Genomic DNA, 26,315 nt, shown 5'->3' on the forward strand with positions numbered 1-26,315 from the left:
GGACCATTAGTCTGCACCTCTAGAACACTAGCCCAGTGATATTACCACAATGTTACCATTCTCTTAGTTAATGTTTTGAGTTTTAGTTTGATCAACTAATTACTGAAGTTCCAGTTATGAAGTCAGTGAAGAATAATACTGGAGCTAGGTGTCAAAGTTATGTTCCATTTAATTCTATGGGTTTCCCACCTGGCAAATGTTATCCACAAAGAAATAAGTGTCTACATTTTTGATTGGGATATAGGGGTTGTCATTAATATTCTTCATTCATTAAAGATACCCTATTATCAACAAATAACTTTGTTTTAAAGTCTACATCTTGAAAACGCATTTTCAATTAGTTTGAAGTTTATTTATTGGTGTCACAAGTAGGCTTTCATTAACACTGCAATGAAATGACTGCAAACCAAAGAATTAAATTCTGAAGGACAGATGAGATGTTATACACCCAAAACAGCATAAGCAGTCATTTTTCTGACTGCTTTTCTAGCATTTTGACTCCAGGTTTTCAACATTTGTTTCTTTTTATACCTGTATGACAAATTGATCATTTTAATTCTAGATTCTGCAAAACACAGTCTTCATTACTTGAACTTTTAACTCTATACAAGAGTCGATTTTATAAAAAGCTCAACCGCCAGGACCGTGAATTAGGAAATTGTGGGCGTACTGTCATGGTTTCTTATATTAACTTTAGAAGAAAGATTATTTGATATGCAGCTGTAATGTCCTGAAATGCACTCCCAGCAGGTGAGACTTTGTACAAAGAGTGCAATTTCATAAGATCAGCTCAATAATCTTTAATTCAGTGTGTCAAATGATATGAAATTATGAGTGAAATTATATTTTGAACTACTACAAGAATATTGGGAGAGAAACCTGTAAAATAATAGGGGTGAAGTGGTCTGATGCAGATTTATCTTGCAGTGCCATGCTCACTACCTGGATGGTTTGCATGGCGTTCTTCATTAATGTCATTGTGGGAAGCTGTGCAAGCTATATAGGTAGCAGCTCCACAACACTGCCTGTCCTGGGGAATTAATTCAAGTCTGTAAAATTCTACTTTGCAAACCACTTTCTCCCCGTTGTCTTGAATGGAAATCTTTTTGTACATCATTTATCATGTAAATATGACTAACTGTAGTTCCTGCAACTTTAACATTTGTGTAAATGCTGCTGTGAAAACAAAATAAATTGATTTCTTAATTTTCTTTTAGTAGAATCCCATGGCTCTCGACGAAAAGGAAAACCGAATACAGTTAAAGGTGTAAAACGGAAGAAAGTTGTGGCTGAAAACGTAACAAAGAAAATCCCCAAATCACCAGTGAAAACCCCATTAAAATGTTGTAATGATCAACAAAATGTGGAAGCAGCCTTTTCTGTTGAAGCTGTTCCAACTACTTCTAAACTGTTAGAAAATGAACACTTGCTTATACAAAATGGAGGGCTTGAGAGAGAAACAGAAATTGAGCAAGAATGTTCACAAGACCTAAACCTTGTGTATGAAGCAACGGAAGCTGTTAGGTCAACACCGAGAACGCTTGTGACGGCTCAGCACTCAGTTGAGTCATCTAGCAGGTCCTCAAATTGGGGAGCCCAACAACTAGAAACTGATGCAACATTACAATTGTTAGTGTCAGAAAAATCTCCTTCACTGTCCTACAGGCATCCACAGCATCAGATTCAACATCTTTCTTTACTACGTGAACATTGGATCATTAAAGCTGAGAGCAATAGTTGCAGTCCAAATGGGAGCTCTCCTTATGCAAGTACTGCTTTTGATGTTTTATTGAAAGCCATGGAACCAGAGCTAAAAACTCTTTCAAAGGTAACATTTTCTGTAGCTGAACCAGAATCAAGAAAATTAGACAGCGCTGTTGGAACCCAGGGACAAGAGTCAAGTGAAATATCAACAATTACTACACAGGCTCAAATTCAAACTTCAGTATGTAAATCTGATTTTACTACAGCCCCACAGTACTATTCAAATGTTAATCAGATTACATCCAAAACAGGGAAGGGAGAGCAACCGGAGGATCAGGCTACATCTCATCTACACTACCAGCAAACTCGACTTGTTTCACAAGCTGCACAACAAAATAAACACCATGCCTTATCTCAGAGGTTTAATGGATCACCAACGCACCTGCAGAACAAAGAACAACACAATTTTCAGCCAACATACATGACTTCTTTAGGCCATTCTCAGAATGCTGCCATATCACATGGACTGCATAAAAGTCAGCTTATAGTTCATCCTAATCGGTCAGTGGCTGCTAATTTGTCTAATTGTGTTCAAGTTGGATCTGGTTATAAACAGCTTCATGTGACATCAGTTGTCAACCCTGCAACAGACCAAATGTCTGATGTTCCACTTAAGGACCAGAAACCTAAAAAGCAAGGGAAGTATATTTGTGGATATTGTAATCGAGCTTGTGCAAAGCCTAGTGTTCTGCAAAAACACATTCGATCACATACTGGTGAACGACCCTATCCTTGTGTTACGTGTGGATTTTCATTTAAGACTAAAAGTAATTTATATAAGCACAAAAAGTCCCATGCACATGCTATCAAACTTGGCCTTGTTTTGAGATCAGAGAGCAGCAGTACATCTGTGTCACAGGAATCTGATCGAGCACTTAGTAATCATTCAGATGTAGAGGAAAGTGGTGAAAGTGAAGCTGAATCCACATCTGAAGAGAAATCTTTTGATCAAAAGCACTTTGAACTGGAAGCTGCACAAATAACTGTCAATGTATCCTATTCAGAAACACCAACGTTTCCTAGGAGTCTTAAGTCACCTGACAAACTCGTAAATAAAACTCTTAGTTATGATACTTATGAAAGTGCTACACTGAATCAGTCCTCTGAATCAAAAGTTACAGCTGCTTTACCCAAAGTCGTGGTCTACCCTGTGAATATTTCCCCCTTAAGGGCTGATAGTCCAAAGCTGACAGGCACAGTTCCAGAACTAGCCACTGCAGAGCAGCAAACAAATCCACATACTGCCAAAATGGAGTCAACATCTGCTTGGATGTCTTCACTGAAGAAGCAAGATACCGAACACAAGCAGCAAATAGAAATGAACCCACCAGAAGAAGAAAAGCTTCAGTCGGTGACTACACATGCACAGCTTCAAAGACAGCAGGCCACTGATTTTTGCCAGCAGCAAGGAAAGTATCATTTGAGCCCACGAAGTTTAGGGAGCACAGACTCTGGGTATTTTTCTCGATCAGAGAGTGCAGATCAGCAGATGAGTCCACTAAGTCCGTACATTAAATCAGTGTCCACTAATGAAGTTGATTCCACCAAGTGTAGTTTACCTTGTCCACCTCATAGCAATCATGTTATGGCCACTGTTCTAGAGATGAGCTCAGTTGAAAAGCCACCAAAATTAACAACTGCTATGCGGACACAGATAGCAACGAAAACACTCGAAGAACGTATTTCCAAGTTGATATCAGATAATGAAGCAGTAGTGGATGATAAACAGCTGGATAGTGTAAAACCTAGAAGAACATCCCTTTCGAGGAGAGGGAGTATAGACTCACCAAAACCATATACATTCAAAGACTCATTCCAGTTTGATCTACGGCCCCTTCATTCTGGAAGAAGAACGAGCTCCAGTTCTGATATACCCAAGTCCCCCTTCACACCTACTGACAAGTCAAAGCAAGTGTTTCTTTTATCAGTCCCTCCTCCTTTTCCTTCCCTTGATTGTTTACCAATTACTCGAAGTAATTCAATGCCGGCTACTCCAGCATACTCTGCTAAACCTGCAAATACATTATCTGCAGCATATCCTCTCCGAGAGAGCCAGTCATTTGATGATAAAATTGGTGCTTCATTTAGTGATGATGTCTTTGTTCCTGGGCCACTTACGCATCTACAACTTGCTCATCCCCGAACTCTTGTTAGGCAGACTGCAGTAGAGGATCAATCTACTAATGAAGGGCAGAGCTTTGCTTCCACACGTTCTATGGATGAGGGCTGTTATGGCAGTAACATAGCTGGGGTTTTGATGCCGAGGAGTAAGTCATTTGAGCATGGTTTGCGTATGCAGGAAAAAATAAAAAAAACACAAGGACGGGGGTCAATGTATGAATGTGAAACTTGCAGAAACAGATATAGAAAGCTGGAGAACTTTGAAAATCACAAGAAATTCTACTGTTCAGAGCTCCATGGGCCAAAACTTAAACCAGCAATCACAAAAGATTCAGAACATGAAGCAGTATCACGCAACATGCCACCACAGTTGCTACATTACAAAGTACTAGGAACAACACGTGTACTCCAGCAACCACCTAAGATGAGGAAAAGGAGAAAAATTAAAAGTATTGGTGATGATGATGAAGTATTAACCAGTGAAGATACTGGGGAAAAAACAATTAATAAGCAATCTTTATCAGATCAGAAGATAAATGTTGCTGAATCTCATATGCCCTACAGGAGCAATGCTAGTGGTGATATCATACAGGTAGGTGTCAATACAAAGCATTTACAAGGACAGCACTTACAGGCAGGTAGCCTGGACCATCCCCTGGAGCCGACAGTGTCTTTTGGTAATGAAATTCAAACAAAACCGTTCCCTTATCCGTTGCAAGAAAAGGGAGAGTTAAATAGGACCAGCAGTGGAGTGTCTGTAATTCAACACACAAATTCTTTGAGTAGGCCCAGTTCATTTGAGCAATCTGAATCTGTTGACAGAATTTCTCCTGTGCAAGAAAACAAAACTCACAATGAAACAGCACAGCTTTCTGTTTTTGCTAGTAGTGAAGAAGACTCGTGCTGCCAATTCACAGGTTGCCAACAACAATCTAAAACTTCTGGGTCTTTGAGAGCACCAACATTTGAAACTTCAAGATTATCACTTGTAGACTGTACTCCTCTACAGCAGTTAAGACTGGTGCGTCAACGTAACATCCAAGTTCCTGAGATTTTGGTCACAGAAGAACCAGACCAGGAACTGGACATACAAGGAAATGAGCAGGAAAAAATGACGGAAGCATTTCATTGGCCTCAACGTAGTGAGACACTTTCAAAACTGCCAACAGAGAAACTCCCACCTAAAAAGAAAAGAATTCGCTTGGCTGAGATGGAACATTCATCTGCTGAGTCCAGCTTTGATTCAACAATGTCAAGGACTTTTAGTCGGGACAGCAGTTTATCTTATTCAAGTTTTGATAAGGAGGATGTTTCAAGGACTGAGAGTTCTTCTAAAGTGGAAGCAATTTGTAAATCATCTGAGCTGACACTGGTTAATTGCTCAAATACACTTGGTGTTCCCAATCTACATCCCAGAGAAATGAGACGTGCTGTGTCTGAACAGAGTGGTTGTCTGCTGCCATCTATGGAGACCACTGCAGGAATTCGTAGCAAATCATTTGATTGTAGTATCATATCTACTTCAAGATCTACATTGCCTAAAGTTTCAATGGAAATGATTTCAACCATGGCTTCTGGGATAGTAGCTTCTGGCTCTGTCTCACTTATTGAAAGAAGAAGAGGTCCTCTTTTACGACAAATGTCTTTGAGTATTGGTCCAGACATTTCTCAACCTCCAATTTTGCCTTCTAATTTATTTCAACAAAATCTGACTCTGCAAGTAGCTGCCCTGCCACAACTCAAAAACTCTTTATCTCATAAATCATCCATATCGTTTTTAACTTCACAGCATCAATTGTCTTGCACAGCACAAGTTCAACAAACAGTGCAGCAAGACCCACAGTCTTCGATGCAAGATGCAAATGTGAACAATCAAGTCCATATTAAACCAACTTTAGTCCAGGCACCACCTAGTCAGAAACCAATGCCCTGTCCAGTCACACAAGGAAACCTAAAAACACCATCAACAAAAATAGCAACAACACACATAGTCCAACAGGAACTTTATCCAGTTATAACTCTTCCTTCTGTAACTCAAGACAATACATTTGCTCCTAAATATCAGCTTCAGCTTATTCAGAAACAACCTTGTCAGCCATGTTTGCTTCCTGATGTTAGATCCCAACTGCCAACCCTGTCTATTCCTGTTACCCTCGGATCACGTGTTTCAAATATTTCACCCCAGTCATTGGAGATCATCTCAAATTTGTATTTGCTTCCTCCATTGCAGCATGTCCATTCTGGCAAGTCACCTGCTCTAGCTTCTCTGGTCATGCCTGTTGGAATCCAAAGTAAGAAACCTGTTTATAACACCTCTTCCCTTACAACGTTACCACAAATTTTAGTCACACAAGACCAAACAAGCCAGTCAGCTGTAATGATTTGTAAACTTGATGACTCAGTAAATTCAGCCGCTTCAGGATTAAAGGATTATCTGGAGGTCCAGCAAAGAGGAATGAACTCTAAAATGAAGATATCAGCCATTTCTGAATATTGTAATTCCCATGATGAAAGCAGAAGTTCACTCGTACTGAGTGATTTGAAAACACCAGCAGGTGGTCTACTTGCACAAGAGACAACAGGAACTAGTAAACGCATGCTGTCTCCTGCAAACAGTTTAGATATTGCAATGGAAAAACACCAGAAACGGGTTAAAGATGAAAATGGATCTGCAAGTGCTGGTAATATAACACCAGTACAGTTACACAGCATGAAATCTGTTGAAACTAACAAACTTAAGCCCATGTTAATGAGGCAGTTTTGCACAACAGATGAAATTGAAAGTTTATTGCCTGTTGAGCAACAAGATAAACTGAAAAACAATCCTCAAGCCTTAGAACTAAACAGCTCACCAACAGAGCCCCTTCATGAGTTGACAGTGTCATGCAACGATAAACATCCAGTAGTTGCAAGAGATGTTTTGGAGTCTGGAAGTTCAAAACATTCTCAATCCACTTCCAGCACCATTATTCAAAAGTCACCTATAACTTTATGCTCTAATTCTCCTCAAACATATACCACCTTATCGAAATCACTCACTAATACACAGGATAATAAGTCACCATTGAATAATGACCAAATGCAGCCAGCAAGCAAACAAGGCCAGATACAAGTAGGAGCTTCCTTTCCGGTCACAAGTACACGAGATGTACAACGTGCATCACTTCCAACTCTGAAAACGTCAACCAGTTTTAGTTGGTGTTACCTAACAAAACGCAAGCCTTTACATGTGCAACAAATGGATAAAAAAGTCTCTGCATATGCTACTTGGCCTGTCAGCCCTAACAATCCTAATCCACTCAGTCTACCAACAAAAGCTGTACTTGGTCTTCTCAATTCAGTGCAAAAGTACAAAAAAATGATGTATACAGAAGCAAAAACAACCCTGCTTCATTCTGTTATGGTGGTATCTTCAAGCAAATGGAAAACTGCTAAATCCAAGGTATTACCAATTGTTTTAATAGACTGTTGGATCTTTTGTGGTCTTACTGATAATTCAGGATAGGAAATTGTATGTTTTTTTTAAAAGGACAAAATGGGGCAGACCTAGGTTATTCATGCCACCAATTCAGAGAGAATTTGATGGCAGCTTTAAAGGGTTAGAAGCAATTATCATTGCAATTTTTGTGTTTCTATTACGTATTACTATAACAACTGTGCACAAAAATGTAGGAATTCAGGACCACAAATTTACAATGACTAAAGCCAAATTTGATTTTCTTCTTCAAAAAACGTATTCTTGAATTTTTAACAGTGCTTGAAAAATTGAATTTTCCTGGAATTGTTCATTATTCTGTTTTAAAACTCTGCATTTATATTGTGTCTTTTATAACCTTGGGGCATGCTAAGGTAATGACAATCAATGAAGTAATTTTAGTGTGGTTATGGTTGTAATATAATAGTCAATTTATAGACTGCAAGATCCGATAAACAGCAATGAGAACTTATTAATACTGGTTGAAGGATGAATTTAATGTAGCCTTAAGTCTATCTGAAATACTACATCTCTGATACTGCAGCAACCTCTCAATGCAGTATTGAAGTGTCAGCCTCGGTCATATGCTCACATCTCCAAAATGGAGCCACCATTGAGGCAAGACTGATATTTGAGATTAAAAGCCCTGTGGCTTAATGCAGTTTGCAATGCTTGTAGAGGAGAGGCTGAGGGATTTGGGGTTGTTTTCGCTGGAAAGAAGGCGGCTAAGAGGGGATCTTATTGAAACATATAAGATGATTAGAGGTTTAGATAGGGTGGATAGTAATAGCCTTTTTCCTCTGATGGAGAAATCTAGCACGAGGGGGCATGGCTTTAAATTAAGGGGTGGTCAGGGGTAGGTTCTTTACCCAGAGGGTGGTGAGGGATTGGAATGCCCTGCCTGCTGCAGTTGTAAATGCGCCTAGTTTGGGGGCGTTTAAGAGATCCGTGGATAGGTTTATGGACGAGAAGGGATTGGTTTAGGTTAGTGGGTCATTGTTTTGTAACTGGTCGGCGCAACATCGTGGGCCGAAGGGCCTGTTCTGCGCTGTAATGTTCTATGTTGTTCTATGTTCTATGTCAAAAAAGTTAGAAACCCAAAAAGTCCAAGGAAACTGATGTCTGTTTTTAAAAAATGTACATTTTACTACAATGAAGTTTTGAAACTTTTCATATATCATAGAATCTTTACAGTACAGTAGGAGGCCATTCGGCCCATCAAGTCTGCACCAACCACAATCCCACCAAGCCCAGTTCCGTAACCTCACATATTTACCCTATTAATCCACTGACACTAGAGTCAATTTAGTATAGCCAATCAACCTAACCCTCACACCTTTGGACTGTGGAAGGAAACCGGAGCACCTGGAGGAAACCCATGCAGACACAGAAAGTGCAAACTCCACACAAACAATGACCTGACATTGGAATTGAATGCAGGTCCCTGGCACTGTGAGATAGCAGTGCTAACCACTGTGCCACCGTGCCACCCTAGTATTTTCTTAAAATAATTGTGAAAAACATTTGAACAAGAGTTTTTAGAAACTAAAGATGAAAGTGCATCCCCGATATGAACCATGACACTGACGTCAAGAAGAGTACACACTATTTTGGAATGACGTTTTGGCCTCAAATGCCCAACTGTTCTTCTAACAATAGAATCCTCTATCACTATTGCTTTCCTTATCTACATCCGTAAGCCTCCATCCCCGTACAATTGGTACCGAGGACTTGACGATGACTGCACTTCCCAGCAGAACCACCACTTCTGCCAGTATTCAGGACTAAGTACCAGTTGGAAAGGAAGATGCACATAGTGGACTCCTGCATCATCTGCCTGGTTCTCTTTGACTGCCTAGCAATTATCCATTTCCCTCTGCCAGCACACCCTTAAGATGTAGGGTTCCACCTCTAGAAATGTGCCATACCCATACCTCTCAGCTCTAGGATTAACTGCAATGATGCTAGCTGTTCAAGCTCCAAAAGTGGGAACTCAAGCTCCTCTAGCTAATGACATTTCCTACACATGTTTCCCACATGGAACAGCATGCACTTTCTATGAGATTGAGATGTGTCATGCCATAGCTCTATTAGACTATTATTGGTACCAGCAACATAAGTGGAAAAAGGGATACGGTCTTATAGGTGGAGCTTAGAGACCTAGGAAAGGAGACTAGCAAGCGGGACCTCAAAAGTCAAAGAACAAAAACAGCCCGCGAAACAGGCTCTTTGGCCCACGCCGCCATTTTAACATTACCAGTCCCCCCTCCACCCATAACGCTTATCTATGCTTATTGCATTCCACATTGAGGGAAAACTAATTTAGGGACAATCTATTACCTCCAATCAGCCTAATAGCACATCTTTGGGGTGTGGGAGGAAACCGGAGCACCCGGAGAAAACCCACGCAAGCACGGGGAGAATGCGCAAACTGCCACAGACACTGGCCCAAATCCATGTGTCTGCACAGCAAACAGTGATAGTCACTGAGCTGTCGTGTCGCCCAGCATCTGGTCCAGTTTAAGTGTACACTAATGACATGAAGTACTAGGCTATTCTCAAACATCCAAGAGCAGCCCTTGTACGACCCATCGCGTGTATGCCCCTCGTTGGACAACAAGGCGGACCGACTTAAAACCTGTGAAGTAAAAGAGAAAAACATTAGTATCATTCCACATCCTTACACATTACCGGGGACATCCCAATGCTAATGAACCTTATTTAAAACAATCTTCTACATCCTTCCATCTCCAACCCACTCATGTGTCTGTCTAAGTAACTCTTAAACAACTCCAGCGTGCCTGCCTCCACCACCATGCTTGGCAGAGCATTCCATACCCCCACTACCCTCTGTGTGAAAAACCTTCCTCTAATATCCGTGTTATACCTCTCCCCCCTCCCCCTAAGCCTGTGGCCCCTCGTACTGTGCATTTCTAACATAGGAAATAGCTTACCACTGTTTATCTATCCCCTTCATAATCTTATATACCTCTATTAGATTCCCCCTCAGTTGCCATCTTTCAAGGGAAAACAGCCCCAATTTGCTCAATCTTTCCTCATAACCCAGTCCTTCCATACCAGGCAACATCCTGGTAAACCTCCTCTGCACTCTGTCCAGGGTCTCCATGTCCTTCCGATAGTAAGGCGACCAGAACTGGATGCAGTACTCCAAATGCGGCCTAACCAACGTTCTATACAACTAGTCTTTGGATTTTCCTGGTCCATTGACTAATAGAACGGTAGACCAGATAAATGCTTGGCTGGAGGGATGCCAAACCAGGAGCGCTTTAGATTCCTGAGATATTGAGACTGATTCTGGGAGCGGTGGAATGTATGCAAATCTGACAAGTTGCAACTCAAAGGCTCGGACATTATTTTGTGGGGTAGTTTGCTGGTGCTGTTGATAGTGAGGGGGTTGTCAGAGTTAGGAAACAATTGAGGTACCATTACACAACTGGGAGCCATCATCTAATGGGAAAGATAGAGGAGAAAATTACAGAGCGATGCAAAAACTAAAGGATAGTGATAATAGGAGATTTTAATTACCCTAGAATAATAGGGATCTTACTGGCAGCTCAAAGGATACCATCACTTGCTCTCTCGCACACAGCTTCATCTCTTCTGTGGGTCCAATCTTCATCACCTTGTTGGTCCCAATCACCATCCACACATGCCAGGCATCATCATCATCTACGCTGGCACGTGTCCTGCTTATACTTTCTCCATCTGTATTCATGCAAAAAAAAGTTGGCTCACAACAGGAGTGAGAGATTCCAGACAGACAGAAGAATGACAGAGCTGAAGGTCCTCACCAACTTTGAGGACAAAGCAATTCAACTGGCCAGCAAGGATGTGGTGACGTCGACAGCGATAAACCAGAACTGCATCCTACGTAGAATCCCTACAGTACAGAAGGAAGCCATTTGGCCCATCGAGTTTGCACCAACTCTCTAAAAGAGCATCTTAAATCTATTTAATTCCTCCTTTATTTCCCTTTGTACCATTTGACAACCCAACCAGCAAAGCCTCCTGAACAAAGTCCAAAGATGTGCAGGTTCAGTGCATTGACCAAGCTAAATTGCCCCATAGTGTCCGGGGATGTGTAGGTTAGAGGGATTAGCGGGGTAAATTGTAGGATTACGGGAATAAGGCCTAGATGGGATTGTTGTTGGTGGGCCGAATGACTTCCTTCTGCACTATAGTGTTTCGATGATTTCTAACAACTTCTGGCATTGCCTGAGCCTGCAGGAAGCCACGTGTGATTTAAACTTTCCACTTTTGTTTTAAGATTTTTTCCCCCTCTTTGTCCACTTTGAAAACTGATACAAAGTGTTAATTTAACAAATCTGCCAATTGCTTCTTGTCCAGTATACCCAAGCTGATTCCTGGGTTTGAACCATGTAAGAAACTGGATTAATTTTTGCTAAAACTATGCCTGGTACCCACTTCTCATGATGTGGCGATACCGGCGTTGGACTGAGGTAAACACAATAAGAAGCCTCACAACACCAGGTTTAAGTCCAACAGGTTTATTTGGTAGCCAAAGCCACTAGCTTTCGGAGCGCTGCTCCTTCATCAGGTAAATGGGAGTTCTGTTCACAAATGGCATATAAAGACACAAACACAATTTACAGAACAATGATTGGAATACGAGTCTTTACAGGTAATCAAGTCTTAAAGATACACACAATGTGAGTGGAGAGAGAGTTAAGCAAAGGTTAAAGTGATATGTATTGTCTCCAGCCAGGACAGTTAGTGAGATTTTGCAAGGCCAGGCAAGTTATGGGGGTTACAAATAGTGTGACGTGAACCCAAGATTCCAGTTGAGGCCATCCTCATGTGTGCGGAACTTGGCTATCGGTCTCTGCTCAGTGACCAAGCATTGATGTGTGTTGTGAAGGCCGCCTTGAAGAACACTTACCCGAAGATCAGAGGCCGAATGCCCGTGACCGCTGAAGTGTTCCCCAACAGGAAGAGAACACTCTTGCCTGGTGATTGTCGAGTGGTGTTCATTCATCCGTTGTCATAGCATCTGCATGGCCTTCCCAGTACGTCATGCTTTGGGATATCCTTTTCTGCAGTGTATCAGGTAGACAATGTTGGCCGAGTTGCAAGAGTATGTACCATGTACCTGGTGGATGGTGTTCTCACGTGAGATGATGGCATCCGTGTCGATGATCCCACACGTCTTGTACAGGTTGCTGTGGCAGGATTGTGTGGTGTCGTGGTCTCTGTTCTGAAGGCTGGATAGTTTGCTGCGGACAATGGTCTGTTTGAGGTTGTGCAGTTGTTTGAAGGCAAAAAGTGGGGGTGTGGGGATAGCCTTGATTTGTCTTCACCAATGAGATGTTGAAGGCTCTGGAGAAGATGTCGTAGCTTCTCCGCTCTGGTGAAGCACTGGATGACAGAGGGTACTCTGTCCGCCGTAACCCTTGTGTGTCTTCTAAGGAGGTCAGTGCGATTTTTCACTGTGGCGCATCAGAACTGTCAATCGCTGAGTTGAGTACCATATCCTGCTCTTATGAGGGCATCTTTTAGCATCTGGAGGTGTCTGTTGCAATCTTCCTTATCTGAACAGATCCTGTGTATACAGAGGGCTTCTCCATAGGGAGATGGCTTCTTTAACATGTTTAATTGGAAAATTGCATCTGGAGACTGACAGTTGTCGGCATTGAGTACTGAGGCAGTTGTAGCAATGCCATCCATTGTGACAAGGAGTGCTCCTGGTTCAACTGCTCCATGTGTGCGGAGTTTCTGTAGGAAGATCGTAGTGTCGCAACAAAAGCTGGGGGTTCTTTGTACACTGGTTTCAGGATTCTTCAACGTAGCTGGAGAGGTTCTCGCACAGGGCCCCATTACCCGATACTCTTCATCACAATGGAAGTCTCAGCACTCTACACCAGCATCCCCCACGACGATGGCAATGCTGCAACTGTCTCAGTACTCAATGCCGAAACTGCCAGTCTCCAGATGCAATTTTACAACTCATCCGTTTCATCTTGGACCAAATGTCATCACTTTCAACAACCAGTTCTTCATCCAGACACACGGAACAGCCATGAGGACCAAATTCGCACCTCAATATGCCAACATCTTCATGCACAAGTTCGGACAAGACCTCTTCACCACACAGGACCTTCAGCCAGTGCTATACACTAGACACATTGATGACATTTTCTTCATTTGGACTCATAGTGAACAGTCATTGAATCAACTATATGATGACATCAACAAGTTCAATCCCACTATCAGACTCACCATGGACTACTGTCCAGAATTGGTTGCGTTCTTGGCCACACACATTTCCATCAAAGATGGTCACCTCAGCACATCACTGTACCGCAAGCCCACGGATAACCTCACGATGCTCCAGTTCTCCAGCTTCCACCCTAAACACATTAAAGAAGTCATGGCCTACGGACAAGCCTTCTGTGTACACAGGATCTGCTCAGATGAGGAGAATCACATCAGACACCTCCAGACAGTGAAGGATGCCCTCATAAGAACAGGATATGGCGCTCGACTCATCAATCGACAGTTCCGACGTGCTGCAGCAAAAAATCGTACTGACCTCCTCAGGAGGCAAACATAGGACATGGCGGACAGAACAGTGCTAAACAATCACCAGGCAAGAAGTTGGGGAACACTTCAGTGGTCACGGGCATTTGGCCCCTGATCTTCGGGTAAACGTTCTCCAAGGCGGCCTTCACGACACATGACAATGCAGAGTCGCTGAGCAGAGACTGATAGCCAAGTTCCACACACATGAGCACGGCCTCAACCAGGATCTTGGGTTCATGTCACACTCTGTAACCCCCACAACTTTCCTGAGCTTGCAAAATCTCACTAACTGTCCTGTTTGGAGACAATACACATCTCTTTAACCTGTGCTTAACCCTCCCTCCACTCTCATTGTCGGTACTTTTAGACTTGATTACCTGTAAAGACTCGCATTCCAATCATTATTTTGTAAACTAAGTTTGTGTCTTTATATACCCTGTTTGTGAATAGAACTCCCACTTATCTAACGAAGGAGCAGCGCTCTGAAAGCTAGTGGCTTTTGCTACCAAATAAACCTGTTGGACTTCAGCCTGGTGTTGTGAGACCTCTTACTGTGTTTACCCACTTCTCACACATGGTGTGATTACGAGCTCCATCTTGTTGAAATTTCTAAATTTGAAATTTCTGAAGAGAAATTTCTTTACCCAGAGGGTGACGAATGTGTGAAATTCACTACCACAGAATGTAGTTGAGGCCAAAACATTGTGTGATTTCAGGAAGAAATTAGATATAGCTCTTGGGGCTAAGGGGATCAAGGGATATGGGGAAAAGGAGGGAAGTCAGGATATTGAATTCGACAATCATCCATGATCAAAATGAATGGTGGAGCAGGCTTGAATGGCCTACTGCTGCTTCTAATTTCTATGTTTCTGTGTAAATTGTGAACCATTATTGCTAACAATCTATTCCAGTTTACGAAGTCTTGCAAAAATTTCATCAAGTTTGTCAATGGTTTGTTCAGTTGTAGTGATGTCCTCATAGAAACTCCTGGATATTATTTTCAGTAGGAGCTCTTCATCATATTTCTGGACATTCTCTTCTTCACAGTAGGAATTCCTTTCCTCCATATTGTAAATTCTATTTATAAAATGAAACTTGTTCTTCATTTTGAAAGTAACCAGATTCTACTTCTGAATATTTTTCTCAGGATCCGGTGCAACAAGCTTTAGCAGTGTGACCCATTTTGCCACAATTCTTGCATTCGACTATCCTTGCTCCAGCATTCATTCACTGGCCCATTGTGAAACATCTGTGACATGCTTGTTGCTTTCTTGTGGGCAATTCTGAACTTGTGGATTTTCATTCCTGCACCAAATTTCGAAACCTCTTTTGCAGCCAGTTCCATTGACGCTGCAATTTCTACTGCTATCTTTAAAGTCAACACATATTCAATATTTTTGGAGACCGCAAACTAAACAATCTCATAGAGTATCTTTTAATGATTCACCAAGCTCACAATGTTCTGCCAGGCTTTTCACATTAAAGGTTTTACTTCTTTTGTACTGAAAAATGCTGGTAATTTTCAATTTATTCACTTGCACAAGGTACTGATAATGCTCTGCGTAGGAACTTCATGAATCATTTTCTTCATTGAAGGGACCCATGGATCCTACTTGAGCCATCATTTCTCTTGTCGGCACTGCAACTCGAGAGTGCTCAGTCTATTTTCTTTTATATTACTGAGTCCACATTACTCCACTTTTTATCATGGAGACCGTTGACTTAATATATATTTTTCAAGTAGTCTGAGCTGTACAGCAAGACATCCCTTCTTTTCAAATATGCCAGGTACTGACTGAAACCTCGTTCTTCTCTGACCATAAAACCCTCCTCTTTCAAAATCACACAAAGAGCTTTTTTTTATATTTGGTCTTCTTGCACTGACACTTCAATCCTTAATTCTGTTTTTGATTTCCCCCAGCCCTCTAATATTTGAAGTGTAAGGAACCACAATGTTTTTCCCTACTTAAGAACTTCACTCGCTGTTCTCGAAGAAACAAATTCCAATCCTCATCACCAGTTTTCTTCTTGTAATGCCCTAACTATGTTAGGGGTTGTGGATTTTGAACAAAAAGAAAAAGTTGTGGTTTTCCCTTCTAGATTCAAAGTAGCACACTTATTAAAAGGGATATTGCCAGTCCAGAGTACAAACTGAAAATAAAAGCAGGAGCGTCTGAAACATCCTAGTGACATCACCCTCAAATCATGTGACCTGTCCTTGAGGCAATCATGCAACTACTTAATGGGTGCTAATGATTTATATTTAACAGATTATTAACAGTTTATTCTGGTTAATTGTTTCTTATCCCTTCAAAGTTTGCCATACCTAATTAAAAGCTTTGTTTCTGACTCTTGCTTTTTCCTCTCAAACCTAATATCAAATTCATATTTAAGATCCTGGGGGCCCTTGACAGGGTGGATGTGAAGATAATATTTCTTCTTGTGGAATAATCTAGAACTAGAGGTCATTTCTTAAAAATAAGACGGTAATGAGGAGTTTTTCTCTTGAAGATAGTGAGTCTTTGAAATTTTCTCCCTCAAACAGCTTTGGAGGCAGAATCTTTTGAGTATTTGTAAGGCTGAGATAGATTCTTGATAAACAAGGGAGTAAAAGGTTATGGAGTAGGGGGAATGTAGAGTTGAGGTTACACTCAGATCAACCATGATAAAAGCAGGCTCAGGGGGCTGATCAGCCTACTCCTGCCTTTAATTTGTATGTTCATAAAGTTCAATCATATTTTGGCCATTATTCAACATCAAGTTCTGTCCTATTATTGTTTCTATACAGAAAACTTATTTCTCTTGTAAGCATTTCTAAATAAGCTAATTGTTTTGAACAGACACTCGGCAGTCAAATATCTGCAATGGGTGAACACAACAGTAAGGACAAGTATGAAAATCAAGAAGCTTGCGATCCCGACAACGAGCATGCTGCAATTGAACCGAGGCGAATCAGGATCTTTGATGGGGGGCAAGTTTATATTTAAAACACTTCTTTTCCTTACCAGTAAAAGGATAAGGATCACTAAAGCAGAGCGATAGCATCATTCCTGTAACTTGTGTTTCTTTCTATCTTGATGATTGTGACATTTCCAGCAAAATGGTTGGTGGGAGAAATAAAAAAAAATTGCTCTTATATCACTTGAGATTGGACTCCATCCCAGAATAAATAGAGCAATATCGGTCAGCCCACATAGGGTATATTTAGATAATGCCCTAATAATTAGTGTTTAATTGCAGTAACTAATGTCAATGCATTCTGAAGTTCCTACTGACTGTGGTTTATGTAGTCTTTTTGCTTGTATAACTTGGTTGCATGATGTGTAGTGTTTATGCAGCTAGTTTTGTCTTTTTCAGCTGGTGCAGACACAACACCCATAATGTGTCTTCTCCAGCTGAAAAAGACAAAACTAGCTGTCAGTTCCAATCCCACCTTCTAGCATCCAGTCCATAGCCTTGCAGGTTTAGCACTTTAGGTGCAGATTCAGGTACCTTTTAAATAAGTTGAAGTTTGTGCCTCTACCATCAAACCAGGCAGCAAATTCCAAACTCCCACCACCCTCTGGGTGAAGATGTTTTTTCTCATGCCCCCTTTAATCCTTCTACCAATCACCTTAAATCTGTGCCCCCTGGTAATTGACCTCTCCACTAGGAAAAACAATGCATTCTTGTCATTCTAGGAAGGCCCCTCATAATCTTGCACATCTCAATCAAGTCATTCCTCAGTCTCCTCAGTTCCAATGAAAACAACCCCAGCCTTTGTGGGATTACAGGGATAGGGTGGGCAGAGGGTCTGGTTAAGATACTGTGTCAGAGAGTCGGTGCAGAGTCAGTGGGCCGAATGGCTTCCTTCTGTACTGTAGGGATTCTATGATTTGTTTATGATCTTTGATTCTATCCAATCTTTCCTCATAGCTGCAATTCTCAAGCCCTGATAATATTCTTGTAAATCTTGAAATTTCTCTAACCTGCTCACTGAAGCCCAGTTTGGGTTTTGCCGGGGTCACTCACTCCTGACCTCATTACAGTTTTGGTTCAAACATGGGCAAAAGAGCTGATTTTCAGAGGTGAGGTGAGATGAGAGTGACAGCCCTTGACATCAAAGCTGCATTTGACCAAGTGTGGCATTAAAGAGCCCTAGCAAAACTGGAATCAATGGGTATCAGGGGGCAAACACTCTGCTGGTTGGAGCCATACCTGGTACATAGGAGAATGGTTGTGATTGTGGAGGGTCAGTCATCTCAGCTTCAGGACATCATTGCAGGAGTCCCTCAGGCTAGTGTCCTAGGCCCAACAATCTTTAGCTGCTTCATCAATAACCCTCCCTCCGTCATGAGGTCAGAAGTGGGGATGTTCACTGATAATTGCACAATGTTCAGCACCATTCATCAGATCCTGAAGCAGCCCATGTTCAAATGCAACAAGATTTGGACAGTATCCAGGCTTGGGCTGACAAGTGGCAAGTAACGTTCGTGCCACACAAATGCCAGGCAATGACCATCACCAATAAGAGACACCCTAATCACTGGCCCTTGACATTCAATGGTGTTATCATTACTGAATCCCCCACTGTCAACATCCTTAGGGTTACTGTTGACCAGAAACTCAACTGGATTCACCACATAAACACAGTGGCCACAAGAGCAGGTCAGAGGCTAGGAATACTGCGGTAAGTAACTCATCTCCTCACTCTGCAAAGCTTATCCATCATCTATAAGGCACAAGTCAGAAATATTCTCCACTTGCCTGGATGGGTGCAACTCCAACAACACTCAAGAACTTGACATCATTCAGGACAAAGCAGCACACTTGATTGGTACCACATCTACGAACATCCACTCCCTCCACCACCAACGCTTAGTAGATACACTGCAGAATTCACCAAAGACTCTTAGACAGCAGCTTCCAAATGTATGACCATGTCCACCTAGAAGGACAAGGGCAGCAAATACATGGGAACACCACCACCTGCAAGTTCCCCTCTAAGCTACTCAGTGTCTTGACTTGGAAATATATCGCCATTCCTTTGCAGTCGCTGGGTCAAAATCCTGGAACCCCCCCCTTCCCCTTAATGGCATTGTGGGTCAACCCCACAGCACATGGACTTCAGCGATTCAAGGAGACAGCTCATCACCACCTTCTCAAGGGCAACCAGGGATGGACAATAAATGCTGGCCAGCCAGCTCATGTCTCACGAATGAATAAATAAAAAATTCTCCAGAGCAATTAAGTCCTTCCTGCAATGTGGTGACCAGAACTGTACACGGAATTCCAGCTACGGCCTAACCTGTATTTTATACAGTCTTCCTTCTTCCTCAGTCATGGCTTTCCAGCCATTGTGGTGGATAGGGTTTTCAAATGTGTCCAACCTATCCCCCAGACCATTGCTCTCACCTCCACCCCTTCCTTCCTGAACGAAGATAGGGGTCCCCTTGTCCTCACTTTTCACCCCACCAATTTCCATTTTCAAAGGATCACCTTCTGCCATTTCCGCCAACTCCAGCATGATGCCATAAGTCAACACATCTTCCCCTCACCCACCCTGTCAGCTTTCTGCAGGAACCACTCCCTCTGGGACAGCCTGGTCCATTCCTCCATCACACCCAACACCTCACCCCCTGGCCACGGCACCGTCCCATGCAGTCGTAGAAGGTGTAACACCTGCCCCTTTATCTCCTCCCAGGTCCAAAACACCCCTTTCAGATGAAGCAGTGTTTCACATGCACCTTCTTCAATCTGGTCTATTGTATTTGCTGCTCCAAATGCGGTCTATCCTACATTGGAGAGACCAAACGTAGACTGGGTGACTGCTTTGCTGAACAATTTCAGTCGTCCACAAGCAGGACCCTGACTTTCCTGTCGCTTGCCACTTCAACACACCACCCTGCTCTCCTGTCCACATGTCCGTCCTTGGCCTTGTGCAATGTTCTAGCGAATCCCAATGCAAACTAGAGAAACAGCACCTCATTTTCTGATTGGGCACTTCACAGCTTTCTGGACCGAACATTTGAGTTCAACAACTTCAGAGGATGAACTCTCTCCTCCACCTTCCCTCCACCATTTCCATTTATTTTGTTCCAGTTCATTTCATTCATCCACTTTATCACCCTTGTTTTTCATTTTTTTTTCCACTTCTTCATTCTAGCTCTCCTTTTCACACCCCCCCAACCCTTCTCTTGCCTCCCTCAGTGCAACTGCCACATTCCTCAATAAGTCTTTTAATAATCTGTACCTTTGTTCTGCCATTCTCAAATTCTGATCACTTAATGGATACTCTTAGCACCTTCACAGCCTTCTGTAACTTCATTTACATTCCCTTAGTCCCATTCCACACCTCCTCCTGCCTTTTCCCTTGACCCAATCTCTGCTGATTTTCTTTGCTCTTAGCTCTGACAAAGGGTCATCTAGACTTGAAATGTTGGCTCTATTCCCTCCCCACAGATGCGTCAGACCTGCTGAGATTTTCCAGCGTTTTCATTTTTTGTATCATTCAAGGATATGGGGCACATATTGGAAAATGGGATTAGCATGACCTTAGTGGCAGTTATTGCCGAATACAGATTTGATAGGCCAACGGGCCTTTTCTGCACTGTATAACTATGACTTGTCGGGCCACCTTCAGGGACCTGTGCACATGCATTCCAAGATCTCTCACTTCCTCTACCACTCTCAGTATCCTCCCATTTATTTTGTATTCCATAGCTTTGTTTGCCCTCTCCAAATGCATTATCTCACTTCTCTAGATTGAATTTCATCTGCCACTTTACCACCCACTCAACTAAACCATTGATATAATTCTAGCAACAACCATTATCCTCTTCTCTATCAACTACGTGGCCAATTTTTATGTCATCTGCAAATTTCCCAATCATGCTACCCACATTTACATCCGAATCATTATTGTATACTAGTAGTTCAGGACTCAACACTGCACCCGTGGAAAATGTTTTCCATTTGCAAAAGACAGGACCTGTCAGAGATGTGTGTGTTAATTTCTATGCTGATGCTAAAGATGTGGGTTGGGCCCTCAATAAGAAATTTGTCTCTATCTACATTAAGGGGGATGATGCAGATATTCTAGTTAAAGAAAAGGAGTGTGAAATATTAGATGCAATAAACATATTAAGAGAGAGGAAGTATTGGAGGGACTGACATCCTTGAAGTGAATAAATCACCAGGGAGATAAATTCTATCTCAGATTGTTAAAGGAAGCTAGGAAGGAAATAGTGGCTGCTTAGAGGATTATTCTCCAATCCTCACTAAATACAGGTGAGGTACCAAAGTACCGAACTTCGATTAACTACCCTTTGTATCCGGTTCCTGAGACAATTTTGGATCTAACTTGCCACATTTTTCTATATCCCATGGGCTTTTATTTCTCTGACCAGTCTGCCATGACAGTACTTGTCAAATGCCTTACTAAAATTCATGCAGGCAACATCTACTTCACTACCCTCATCAATCCTCCTCATTGTTTCCTCAGAAAAATTATTAAATTAGTAAGGCACAACCTTCTCTTAAAAAAACCATGCTGTCTATCCCAGATAAATCAGTTCCTCTCTCTGAGTCTGTTTATGTTGGCTCTGAGTAGATACATTTAATTTGCCCACCATCAAAGTCAGATTGATCAGCCTATTATTGTTTAGTCTTTCCGTGACACCTTGTATTAAGTAGTGATACAACATTTGCAGACTGCCAATCCTCTGGTACCTCACCTGTATTTAGTGAGAATTGGAAAATAATCCTCTGAGCAGCCACTATTTCCTCCCTGGCTTCCTTTAACAATCTGAGATAGAATTTATCTCCCTGGTGATTTAACTACTTCAAGGATGTCAGCCCCTCCAATACGCCCTCTCTCTTAATATGTGTATTGCATCTAATATTTTACACTCCTCTTCTTTAACTAGAATATCTGCATCATCCCCCTCAAAGCAGATAGAGACAAATTTCTTACTGAGATCCCAACCCACATCTTTAGCATCAGCATTGAAATTAACACACACATCTCTGACAGGTCCTGCCTTTTCCTTAGCTATTATCTTGCTCTTACTGTGCTTCTGTGTATGGTTGTGAATTTCTTTGTAGATGATAGCATTCTGCTGCCATAACTTTGCCAGAAGTTATGGGATGTTGCTCTTGTCTTTCATCAGATCTGTCATTGTGAGAGAAATGTTAGAAGTAAGATTCATGATTAGAAAGACAATAATTGCATTGAAGAGGGGCATATAAAGTCCTGAATAAAAGAAAGGCACACTGCTAAAGCTGTTTGTCTGGCACACTTGGGCAAATTCAAGAATGCCAAATTTCAAATGATTTATACTACAGGAGAAAAGGACTTGCCAAAGTGTTCTCATGGAGAAAGCAACAGGGATTTGGCCCCCCCAAGCTCCCGGGTAATTCAAAGAAAGGGGCAGGGTTTGGACATATTCCTTTTGTTTGCAGAGAATATATGTATGTTACTTCAAACAAATATAAATAAGCCATGTTATGAGTTAGATTTTAAATTGCTTGTTACTGTCAGTATTAGCACACTCAGGATTATTTGGCAAGTGCTGCCCAGTTGGAGAATCGCACCTAATGGCTGAGCCCATTTCGGAAAGGGAGACGTTGCTGTTAACTTCAAATGGCTTCCAAATTTTAAGAAAAGGAAACTTGTATTGCCAATTTACTTGTTCAGAACAAGTTACTCACACTATAATACTTGTGGAGTTAAATTAAAAGTAGGCATATTTGCAGTGGATTGTATTTAATGTTCTTACTAGTTCTGCTGTGGGTAAAGATAGGGGTTAAATTATCCTCAATGTCTTGTGAAAATGCATAACTGAAATTGAGTTTTAGTGTGAATAGGGTGTGCTCATTCAGTTACATTTTTCACTTGTAATTCACACAATTCTAAATATTTTGGGAACCAGAAAAACTAAAGTAACATTAATTTATAATCCAACTTTATTTTTCTTTTTAAAGATACAAATCAAATGAAGAGTATGTGTATGTTCGGGGCCGAGGGAGGGGCAAGTACATTTGTGAGGAATGTGGAATACGTTGCAAGAAGCCGAGCATGTTGAGGAAACACATTCGCACCCATACTGACCTACGACCTTATCACTGCACATACTGCAACTTCTCCTTTAAAACGAAAGGTAAGCTGATGGTGTTACATGCAGTATCATCTCTTAAATACACCAAAGTTTACCCATGTATGCAGATTCTATTTGCAAGCGTTATGCAATGCCCATTATGCAGATTGTTAAAGCTGTTGTATGATCCCCTCTCTTTATGTCATTGTTAAGTCACAGCCCCAAAGATGGGAGTGCAAAATGTCCAATTCAGATAACTGTCCTGATCTTCATTTGTCTGTATTTCTTTCTCAGTTTTAAGCAAACATAAAATATTTAAGAATTGTGACTTAGGATCTAGATCATCCAAGAGCCATCAGCTGGATTAGAAAATCCACAACCAGCAGTGAATTGGTCGGTGATGTTAGCAAGGTTGCATTTATTGGTCATCACTTGTTATCTTGAGGACTTGCATTCGAATCATTATTTTGTAAATTAAGTTTGTCTTTATATGCCCTGCTTGTGAACTAAAATCCCACTCACCTGAGGCAGGGTCAGCACTCCGAAAGCTGGTGGTTTTTGCTACCAAATAAACCTGATGTTGTGAGACTTCTTATTGCTTATTCTATGCTTATAGTTTTTGGTCCTTTATAGTTGTGCCATCAGGTAGAAATAGGTGGTGTGTGCGTTCTATGCTGCTCCCAAATTGCCAAAAAGGGCATTTGGTCCAATGTACATCGCAAGATCCCAGTTTGCATTTTAAAAGAGCTTGCCACTTGAAACATACATGTGCTTCATCTGTTCAGCAGTCAGCCTCTTTCAAGAGAGTGTTGTCCTGATCAGAAGTGGGGATGGAGTTGTAAGCTTTATACCTGCCGCCTTTGGCTCATTACCACCTGTTTGACATTCAACGCAGCAAATGAAACTTCCCATACCTCTTCCCACTTTTCTTCTCCAAATAGTGTTATGGGATGTTTAATTGTTCATTGATAGGATAGGCAGGGCTTCAGTTTAATATCTCATCTGAAAGGACTACAACTTTGCTCATTTTGACATTTCCGTTTAGATTAAGCGCCAAAGTCCTGGATTGAATTTGAACTTGCGGCTTTCTGCTTAGATGAGAATGTTGCCACTCAACTAAGGATGATGTCTTTTCTAAACTGTGAAGAGCATCCACAAATTACATTTTTAAGCAGACCAATGATAGGGATCATTGAACTCAAGACATGAATTACCAACATTGGTTGATGATAGTTATTTGCTTTCTACCCCCTTGAACTTAATGCTTCCTATTGTATGTGTGCTTGTAAAAGAAAATGTAGCACCAAAAAGATGCATAGCGATGTGGAGCTATATTTAAAAAAAACCAGAATGAGAAGCAACCTGGCAACCTCTACTTGTATAAATCAAGGTTTTTTGCAGTTTTCCACTCTGACTCATTTTCAAGTAGGATCTGAAATCTATGGCATTCCTTCCCTCCCTCAGTCTTTCCTTCCTTCCAAATCTTCAAACTTGTAAAACCAAAGCTTGGTGGCACCTAATTATTATTTCTGGCTTGGCTTGTCTTTTAGCATGTTCTCCCCGTGTCTGTGCGAGTTTCCTCGGGGTGCTCTGGTTTCCTCCCACATTCCAAATATGTGCGGGTCTTTGGTGCTTTGGCCATGCTAAATTGCCCCTTAGTGTCCCAGGATTCGTAGGTTAGAGGGATTAGCGGGGTAACGGGCATAAGGCCTAGGTGGGCTTCTTGTCGATGCAGACTCGATGAGCTAAATGGCCCTTTTCAGCATTGTAGGGTTTCATGGGTTTCTGTGATTCTTAATCTTGGTATCCTGCATTATGGGGTGTGGCCCCTGGTGTTGGTTTTGCTTTCAAAAGCAGGAATAATGATTTACTTATGAAGGGTGTACCTTTCTGATCTCTATGATGTTGACACAAAGCTTTTTATTATCGATTTCATATAGAGCTAGCTGTTGAATCATTGATAAAACGAATATTGAAGAGAAGTAGCTCAATTTGCAAATTTGCTGGTATGTGTAGTCAAGTGACTGACTTGAATTGCTTCAAATGAGGTTAAACATGGATTCTGTCACTCCCCCGTAAAAGCTGATCTAGCTGGTATTTTGTTTGTTTCCAAAGGAAACCTGACCAAGCACATGAAGTCCAAAGCTCATAGCAAGAAGTGCATGGAAATAGGAGTGACCACTGCTCCATTTGAGGATCAAGACACCGATGAGTCAGGTATGGACATTCTGTACGAGGCCCAATTTTAATACTGCTCACCCAATGGAATCCAGGCTTAAATCCACTCCATATCCACTGCCTTCCCAGTATTGCAATTTTATTCTGCTCTTTTGAACAAGTGAGTGCGGAACCAGCCTGGAGACACTGCAGTTCTTCCTCAAATATACAAACTGTCTCTGATTAGGATTTAACTGCAGTTTTAATTTATGGCTTGACAGGGAAGCAATAATGGCTTTCCAGTCAGGACAGGCGAATCTGGGACCACAAGTGACTCAGAAAGTAATGTATTTGTTTGTTTTCTTCTGGGCCACAAGGAGCAGGAAATCTCGTTAAACCTTCCACAAGAAACTAATGGACCTACTCCACTGAGGCCTTCCTAACACCTCTCTAATTAATTGACTTGAAAGTCAGCCGGTGCTCCCTGGGTATTAAATTTGCTTGGGCTGTGTTTTATGCAAAGCCAAAAGTATTGTTATCAACTTTGACCTTTATTTGTAAAGTACCTGCTGGAAGTCAAAATCGATGTTACTTCCTCAGTTGAATGGATGTCCATAGATGGAGGTGAAACAACCAACTGTGTGGTGTGATTATTAAGTGATCACGGAAAACACACAATATTACTGGAATTTTATCGATTTGCCACCTTAACATCAGTGGAAACCTTCTTTATACAATGTATCCAAAGTGTCTATTACTCTTGTACCAAAGGTGATGGATAGTTTTCAGATTGAAAGCTGATTTGTAGTGGCTAGATTTGGGCTTATTACTCTTTTCAATTTTTATAAACAACCTAGCAGCATTATAACGTTTTCAGGTGACATGAAACAAAATTATAAATTCTGATGAGACAGTTATAAGCTTCAAAGCCACATTGGCAGGATAGTGAAATGGGCCAAAGCATGGCAGATGAATTGGATGCAGAAATGTGAAGCACACATTTTGAGAAGCCTTAATGGAAAGATAGTATACTATGAGCACACTGGCTTAGAATCATAGAATCTTACAGTTTAGAAGGAGGCCATTCAGCCCATCAAGTCTGCATCAACCACAATCCTATCACCATAACTCTATATATTTACTAGCTAGTCCCCCTAGTT

The 26,315-nt window shown here is 41.5% G+C and overlaps 1 protein-coding gene across 5 annotated transcripts in view; it reads left to right on the plus strand.

Annotated features, from left to right (window-relative positions):
* hivep1 (HIVEP zinc finger 1) overlaps positions 1–26,315 on the plus strand; it is a 291,276-nt gene that overhangs the window by 202,687 nt on the left and 62,274 nt on the right. For 4 of the 5 annotated variants that reach the window (XM_080204735.1, XM_080204726.1, XM_080204744.1 and 1 more), the window contains 4 exons: positions 1,218–7,327; positions 16,762–16,892; positions 22,886–23,061; positions 25,114–25,215. In XM_080204735.1, the coding sequence (XP_080060861.1) occupies positions 1,218–7,327; positions 16,762–16,892; positions 22,886–23,061; positions 25,114–25,215 (6,519 nt within the window). The remainder of the gene's footprint in view (positions 1–1,217; positions 7,328–16,761; positions 16,893–22,885; positions 23,062–25,113; positions 25,216–26,315) is intronic. The other variant, XM_080204754.1, reaches the window with a different exon arrangement.

The sequence above is a fragment of the Carcharhinus amblyrhynchos genome, chromosome 2 (assembly GCF_965287045.1).
Source record: "Carcharhinus amblyrhynchos chromosome 2, sCarAmb.v2.hapA, whole genome shotgun sequence".
NCBI classification, from domain to species: domain Eukaryota; kingdom Metazoa; phylum Chordata; class Chondrichthyes; order Carcharhiniformes; family Carcharhinidae; genus Carcharhinus; species Carcharhinus amblyrhynchos.